At 33.1% G+C, this 8,913-nt stretch overlaps 1 protein-coding gene across 1 annotated transcript; it reads left to right on the plus strand.

Annotated features, from left to right (window-relative positions):
* Positions 1-306: 306 nt before the first annotated feature.
* LOC128293834 (uncharacterized mitochondrial protein AtMg00810-like) lies at positions 307-1,553 on the plus strand. The gene is made up of 4 exons (XM_053029382.1): positions 307-512; positions 681-741; positions 934-1,101; positions 1,395-1,553. Exons 1-4 carry the CDS (start codon positions 307-309, stop codon positions 1,551-1,553), a joined length of 594 nt encoding a protein of 197 aa, XP_052885342.1.
* Positions 1,554-8,913: the final 7,360 nt, after the last annotated feature.

Genomic DNA, 8,913 nt, shown 5'->3' on the forward strand with positions numbered 1-8,913 from the left:
TTTGATGAGGGTGTGTTTCCTTATGTTAATCATTCTGATTTATCTACAGTCTCTCTAGTCAATAGCTCTACCACCAATGATTCTACATGTACACTACCACTTCTCCTTTCACCACAACATGTTGTGGTCTCTTCTACTCTACCTGAGTCTTCATTGCTTCTCCCCGCTACTACTTCTCATGAAAGCTCCCACACTTTGCTTCCATCAGTCTCATCTGATTCTATTAACAGCCTGTTGTCTCATAATTCTTCAACAAGTGCTACATAGTATGATCCTCATCCACCTCCTCCTCACAACACCCATTCTATGGTTACAAGGAGTAAGGATGGCATTTTCAAACCTAAAGCCTATGTTGCAACTGCTAGTACAATGGAACCCTCCAACATTCATGAATTCATGTCTATCCCATTATGGAAAGATGTTGTTGTTGACGAATTACAGGCTCTGACTACTAATGGCACCTGGGATTTGGTTATCCCTCTTCCAAATCACCCCATTGTTGGGTTTAAGTGGTTGTTTAAAAACAAAAAGAATCTTGACAGCTCAGTTGTTTGAAACAAGGCACGCCTCATAGCACAAGGCTTCTCTCAAGCTACGGGTAAGGATTATCATGAAACATTTAGTCTTGTTATTAAAGCTAACACAGTGCACACTATGCTTTCTTTAGTTGTTTTTAAAAGGTGGAAGTTAAGACATGCGGATGTCAACAATGCATTCTTGAATGGGAGTTTGGCTGATAAGGTATACATGAGACAACCACCAGGGTTCGAGGTTACTAATGCTCATGGAAATCTGCTAGCTTGTAAACTTAACAAGGCTCTGTACGAGCTTAAACAGGCTCCTAGAGCTTGGTTTAAAAAACTTCATGATTTCTTAGTTTAGGACTTGCAATTTCAGTCTTCCAAGGCTAATTATTTATTGTTCTTCAAACAGTACCTTACTGGTAGTAATGTGTTTCTTCTTGTTTATGTCGATGATATCATAGTTACTGGTGACCCTAATTCTTCGATTGAATTAGTTATTCAATCTCTCGATAGTCAGTTTTCTCTAAATGATTTAGGAGAGCTTAGTTTTATTCTTGGACTTGATATGGAATACCAAGTTTGTTGCTACGCCTATGGTTAACTCACCAATGTCGTCCTCTCTTGTTGGTTCACACTTTCAAGATGGGGACCAAATATAGGCAGATTGTAGATGGCCTTCAATATATCTATTTAACTCGATCTAACATTACATTTGCAGTGAATAAAGTCTCACAGTATATGCACTTGCCATATGATGTGCATTGGACTATAGTAAAAAGAATCTTAAGGTACGCTCGAGGTATGTTAAATTATGGTCTAGTTTTTCAACCCTCGGCAATCCGCCTGACGGGGTTCTCTGATGCTGATTAGGTAAGCTCACTTGAAGACCGCAAGTCAACATTTGGTTTTTTCATCTATCTTGGTGACAACTTGATTGGATGGTCGTCTAAGAAACAAGGGGTTGTGTCTAGGTCCACATCTAAGGCTGAATACAAAAGCCTTGCAAATGCTACTGCAGAGATAATTTAGTTTCAGTCTCTTCTTAGTGAGATAGGAATCTCTTTAGGCTCCAATGGTGTGGTGTGATAATTCCAGCTCTGTAGCCTTGGCTGTAAACCCAATCTTACATGCACGTGTCAAACATGTTGAGCTAATTTTGCATTTTGTGCGTGACATGGTCTTGAATGGAAAGCTTCAAGTGAACTATGTTTCAAGGCATAACCAAGTGCATTTTCTAGATTTCGAGGTCAACTGAATGTTACTGCACTTGAAGAATTTCAGCAAGGCAATGCAGAGGGAATATCAGAGAAAATGAATAACAAATAGAAAAGCCAGCTCAACTCAATTCTCAACTGATTCACCATTTACCATTTGTTTGTTACTATTTTTTTGTTACAAAATGTTTCCTTTATAGGAAAAATTATGGAACATTACTTGTATATATATTGAGGTCTTGTGCTCCTTAAGAGATATGAAAATGAGAATATTTTTTCTTTTATCTATATTTTTTGGTAGTAAATGCTTCTGATCATAGATGTAGAGATCAAAAATTAACTATAAATAGCTAAGATGATACCATTGTTTGTAACGGTCTAGTAGGACATGAGTGTAATTTGTACTAACATTTTGCCTTTCTTGGATGAATAAAATATGTACTTAACCTGCAAAGAGATTATAATATGAAAATTAATTATATGTTACAATATAATCTAATATCACACACGTATATAATATATATAAAAACACTTTCGACCCACTATAATACCATTTATTATTATCGAAGGTTTGTAAAAGGGTTTTCTATGATAGCTTCTCCAATGGCTTGTTTATTGCATAAAGATGTAAAATTTGAGTGGTCGGATAAATGTCAGCAGAGTTTTGACAGGTTGAAAGCATTATTGACAGAAGTACCTGTGTTAGTTCAGCCTGAATCGGGTAAGGAATTTATAATTTATAGTGATGCTCATTGAATGGTTTAGGCTTTGTTTTGATGCAAGAAGGTAAAGTAGTAGTCTATGCTTCAAGACAGCTAAAACCACATGAAAGAAATTACCCGATACATGATCTTGAATTGGCAGCAATTCTATTTGCATTGAAAATATGGAGACATTATTTGTACGGTGAAAAATGTCATGTATTCACTGATCATAAAAGTTTGAAGTATTTGATGTCACAGAAAGACTTGAATTTGAGACAGCGCAGGTGGCTTGAATTACTGAAAGATTATAATCTTGTTATTGACGACCATTCGGGAAAAACCAATGTGGTTACTGATGCTGTGAGCAGAAAATCCATGTTTTCCTTGCGAGCTATGAATACTCAATTTTCATTATCTGATGATGGTTTAATTATAGCTGAGTTAAAAGCTAGACCGACATTTCTGTAGCAGATATCTGAAGCTCAAAAAAATGATAGTAAGTTGCAAGCAAAACGGATACAAATTGAATCAACTCCTGACTCAGAATTTCAAATCGAGACTAATGGTTGTTTGTTATCTAGAGACAGGGTATGTGTACCGAAAAGTTTAGAACTAGTACAAAAGATTTTGAATGAAGCTCATAATGGTAACATGTCTATTCATCCTGGTAGTAACAAAATGTACAATCATCTGAAAAACATGTACTGGTGGCTAGGAATGAAATGAGATATTTCTGAGTTTGTATTTAAATGTTTGATATGTTCGCAAGTAAAAGTTGAACATCAGTTGCCTTCTGGGCTATTACAGCCAGTTACGATACCGGAATTGAAATAGGAAAGAATTACCATGGACTTTGTATCGAGATTACCCCTATCTCCAAAGAAGAAAGATGCCATTTGGGTGATTGTTGATCAATTGACAAAGTCTGCACACTTTATACCAGGACATATGGATTATTCTTTAGACAGATTGGCTGAATTATATGTCTTTAAGATTTTCAGATTACATGGAGTGTCTATCTCTATTATATCAGATAGAGACCCTCAGTTTACATCTCGATTCTAGAGCAAATTGCAATAAGCTCTGGGTGCTCAGTTACACTTTAGCACTGCATTTCATCCACAGGTAGTTAATCAATCTGAATGTGTTATACAGATTTTTGGAAGATATGCTACAGTGTTGTATACTTGAGTTTGAAGGTAACTGAGAAAAGGATTTACCTTTAGTTGAGTTTGTTTACAATAACAGTTATCAGTCCAGCATCAAAATGGCACTATATAAAGATTTGTATGGTCTCAAATGCAGAACTCCATTGTATTGGATAGAACTCAGTGAGAAAAAGTTACACAGAGCTGACTTAGCCCGTGAAACTGAGGAAAAAGTGAAAGTAATTCGAGACAGTTTGAAAGTAGCCTCTGATTGTCAAAATTCCTATGCTTATCTTAAATGAAAAGAAATAGAATTTCAGGTTGGTGACTAGGTATTCTTGAAAGTATCACCTTGGAAGAAAGTTCTCTGGTTTGGTCGTAAAGGAAAACTGAGTCCACGGTTCATTGGGCCATATGAGATAATAGAAAGAATTGGACCAGTTGCTTATCGGCTAGCTTTACCACCAGAACTTGATCGGATTCATAATGTTTTTCATGTGTCTATGTTATGACTGTATCGATTGGATCCTTCACATTTTATTTCTCCAACTAAAGTTGAGATTCAGCCTGATATGACTTATAGTGAGAAGCCGATCAAAATCTTGGCACGTGAAATAAAAGAGCTAAGAAATAAAAAGGTAGCATTAGTAAAAGTTCTTTGGCAACGCCACAGTATAGAAGAAGCTACCTGGGAACCAAAGGACACTATGAGGAAGCAATACCCGAATTTTTTTACTGGTAAGATTTTCGAGGACGAAAATCCTTAAAAGGGGAGAGTTATAACAGCCCATTTTTCAGTAAAATCGAAACAGTGATTTCGAGACCACAAATCCGATTCGAAAATAAAGTTTATTTTTATTTTATTATATGGTCTGTATTATGATTGATATGTCATGTGAAAATTTTGATACAAAAATTTTATCGATCAAGTGTTTAATTACAAGAAGGACTAAACCGCATAAAATTCGAAAGTTGAATTCTAGTAGCTATAAGGACTAAATAGCTATGGAATTTAAAACTAGAGGTCCTTATATGGTAATTAGACCACTAAAGAAAAGTATGTAGATTTTGGTGACTCATTCATGGAAGAATTAGAAAATAGTAGGGACTAAATTGGAAATTGAAATAATTAATTAATTAAAAAGATGATAAAAAATATCATCTTATTATTTTGTCATATTCAACCCCAAAATTATATGAAAACCCTAGAAGAGAGAGAAAAAACTTTCAAGGCTTAATTTGGTAAGTTTCCTTGTCCTATTTTTAGTAATTTTGATATTTTTAAAAATTTATCTATTTAGGGGATTAATTTGAAAATTTATCACGGTATGAAATTTGGGTCATGGATGAATATGCTGAAAATTAGAAATTTATGGTATAAAATGAAAGGTTGTTGATAGATAAACAATTTTTACAAAGTGATTTTTGATGAAAACATGATTTAGGGACTAAAATGTAAAGTTGTTAAATTTGATGAAAAATTTTGAATTTTCATGAATACATGTGCTATAAATTTTGTAATGGGATTTTGGTTAGGCTTGGAATAGGGAGTAAACTGCACAAGTTTCATTTTCCAAGCCTAGGGACAAAATTGGAATTTATGAAAAAGTTAGGGGCAAAATGGTAATTTTCTAGGACATAAATTGAGTCCAAATGAGTATGAATTATGAGAAATTTATGATTAAAGTTATTTATATAGATCCAGACAACTCACATTCGAGGTTAGACCAAGGAAAAGAAAAGGTTTCGAATTAGTAGATTTTATATGCGAACAACTGTCGAGGTAAGTTCGTGTAATTTAAATCGAGCATGTAATTATGTTAAATTAAATGTTGTGATTGTATGAGATCTGATTATCATTTATGTGATTTAATTGGATGTTACAAATATGAAAAATTAATACATGCTTAAAAATGGTGAAAAAGGGGTTATGTCCTGATTGAATACTGAATTCCGATGAACATATGCACTTTCCAGAAATGGATGAGGTCCTGTATTTATTGCGGACGGGATTTAGCTTAGAAGAGTAATCCTATTGACCTCATTATAGGAAGGATTTAGCCCGGATGGGTAATCCTGACATAATACCTCTCGAGTATAAGTTATGATTAGGTTTAGCCTGGACTGGTAATTCTAATTGAACTCTTTTGAGCATACGTTATATAAAGGATTTAGCCTGGACTGGTAATCCTATTATACGATATGTGGCTCGAGAGTGTGTTCCTTGGTTAAGTGCCCTAAAGGGTACCCTTGAATGAGAATTGACGGATTATTGAATCTTACACCTCGAGTGTACTACTTGAGTATCCATCGAAATTTCGAGGATTCAACGGACAAGACTCTTGGCATGATAAGAGAATTATGGAATGAAATGAATAATGTCTTGAAGGAAAATTGTATGATGAGCACATCTATGTTTACTTGATTGATATGAAGATTTTCGTGACTAACATGTTTGATTGAATACATGTGTTTAGGCAATATTGATAATGGATGGTAAACATGATATTGTATACTTAGATTTAATAAACGGGATTGGTAAGTTTAGTTTCCGTTATATGAACTTACTAAGCATGTAATGCTTACTCAGTTTTATTTTCCCTGTTTTATAGTGCTCAGAAGCTCGCGAAGGTTGGATCGTTGGAGCATCGTCACATTATCAACTAACTTATTTTGGGTATCCTTAGTGAAATCATTTTGGTATAATGGCATGTATAGGACAACGCGACCATTAGTGGTGTAACAACCCAATTTTTAATGGTGTCGGAAACAGTGATTCAAGATCACTAAATTCGACGAGTGAGTTGAAAATTTAATAAATTAATACCTATGAGTCAAGTGTGATTATAGAAGTTTTTTTTTTGTAATTAGTGAATTTTCTGATTTAAAAGAATTAATTAGTTAAATCGGGTTGAAAACGAGGTATGGAGACCTCGAATTCATAAATCGAGCCATAAATTTTTTATAAATATTTATGGAGTGTTATTGAGTTAGTATTAAAGTTTCGTTAGAAAAGTTTAACGTTTAGTTAGTCTATTAATTAAAAAGGACTAAATTGAAAATAGTGCAAAATTTGGTAAAGTGATTAAATAGCTTAAGTGACTAATAAGGAGTGATTTAAAAGGCAATTAGACCCAAATTATATGGGCTGAATGGTTTAGGCAAGAAAATCAACAAAAAGACAAGGAGAAATAAGGGCAAAATTGGAAATTTTGCAAATTACACATATAAAATAAAGACAAAATTGAAAAATCTAGGGATATCATCATTTTTCTTCAGCAAAAACACCATGGGAGGTCTGGAAGTTTCTGGTTTTTCATATTTTTACATATGTGGAGTTTAATTTTTACTTTTTCTTAGTAATTTTATGTTTTTGTGACTTTTACAATTAGGTCCAATTATCTAATTCATTAGTTTTTGATTTTATGGGTGACTTTAAAAGTTACCATGAATAAGTGTTGTATGATTATGGTGAATTATTATGGAATTGAAGTTCTTATTTTATTATATGATGATTTTTTTAAGTGATTTTGATAGAAATTAATTTTAGGACCTAATTGTGAAAAAGTTGTGAATTAAGATTTGGTACTGAAATTCTGGTTTTTAAAGGTTGTTTAGTAGCTTATAATGAATAATTAAAGTGTTAATTGAGAAAATTTAGCTCAATTAATGGGTTAATTGAGCAGGGACTCAATTGTAAAAACTAAAAAAATTGGGGAAAAAGTATAATTTAGGAAATTAAAGGGTATAAACTGTAAAGTAGAGTAAAATTGAAATGAATGCTAATGAATGAATGATTTTACAAATATAGATCAAGAACCCGAAGTGAATTGTGGAAAAGAGAAAATAGTCGATTAGTCCCTGAACTTGTATGACTTCTGCGAATTTTCCCAAGCAAGTTCGTACGGTTAAATTATTAAATTTCAATATCATTTTATGAATGGTGACTAATATTTATGTATGTTAATTGTTGAAAATAAGTAAATTATGTACAAAAGTTACGAAATTGAACTAAGTATTTCGGAGGAACGGAACGCAGAAAATGAGTACGATCGTTCAGTGAAAAAATGAATTGATGATAAATTACCCAAGTAAACCGAGATTCAGCATTTGTTGTGAATTCTCGTGTTTGCTTTCTGTTTAGCTCTTACAAGCTTCCAATAACTCATATGAGTTTCAGTTAACCCTTTTGGGATTTCAGTTCAGCTCTGATAAGCTTCAGTTAGCCTTTGGGCTTCTGTTTAGCACTTGTGTGCTTCAGTTAGCCTTCGGGCTTCTGTTTAACACTTCTGTGCTTTAGTTAACCTTCAGGCTTCCATTTAGCACTTATGTGCTTCAGCTAGACTTCGGGCTTCAAATCACGATGTACTCAAATCCGTAAGTCGTTCCTTGAATGGAAAAATTGGTAAGTCGTAAATGTAACATGTGGAAAAAGAAATGTAAGTAATGTTATCATTATTATTATTGAGCTCAATTAAGTAATTTTTTTTAAATGAGATTATGACTTTCAAGATGAAAGTAACTTACTTGAAATGTCCATATGATTTGAATTTTGGAAAACTAATATTCGATAAGATTTATTTTTCTATGCCTATGAGCTTACTAAGCTTTCATAAGCTTACTCTTGTGTGTTAAATGTTCTTTGTAGATTGACGTGAAACCGATGGATCAGATCAACACATCAGGCCACACTATCCAGATTACTTTGGTAAATTTTATTGTGCATTTTAAGGTTTATATGGCATGTATAGGGTTTAATTGAAAGGAAGTGAATATGTTATGAACATAGTTATCAACATTTTTCACTACAACAGTTTTTGGACAGCAGCAGTAGTCCAAATTTGAAAAATCACCAAAAATTTTGGAAAGCGACTTAGAGGTTTAATAGAATATGAAATTAAAGCCTATTGAGTCTATTTTTACATAGAAGAAACGGTGTAAGCAAAATAATCTTATTTTATGAGATATTTGAATTTTTGTGAGACAGAGTCAGAATGATTTTGAAATCCCCTGTTTTGATTTGGGAAAATCATTAAAAATGATATAAAAATAAGTATGGGTTATAATTTATATACTTAAAATCCTTAATGAGTTTATTTTCAAAAAAAAACAGTAATATCATCTGAATTCTGTATAATGAGATAATTAATTGTAAGTAAAGAAAGGTCGAAGCTGTCAAATAGCAGAACAGGGGTAACTTTGAAGAATAAACTGTACTTATTGGCTAATCCAAAAATTCTGGAAATTTTAAGGTAAGAAAATATGTGAGTTTAGTTTCAGGGAAAATTAGCAGATCTTAATTTGGAGTTCCGTAGCTCCAAAT

Source organism: Gossypium arboreum, chromosome 6, assembly GCF_025698485.1.
Source record: "Gossypium arboreum isolate Shixiya-1 chromosome 6, ASM2569848v2, whole genome shotgun sequence".
Classification (NCBI taxonomy): domain Eukaryota; kingdom Viridiplantae; phylum Streptophyta; class Magnoliopsida; order Malvales; family Malvaceae; genus Gossypium; species Gossypium arboreum.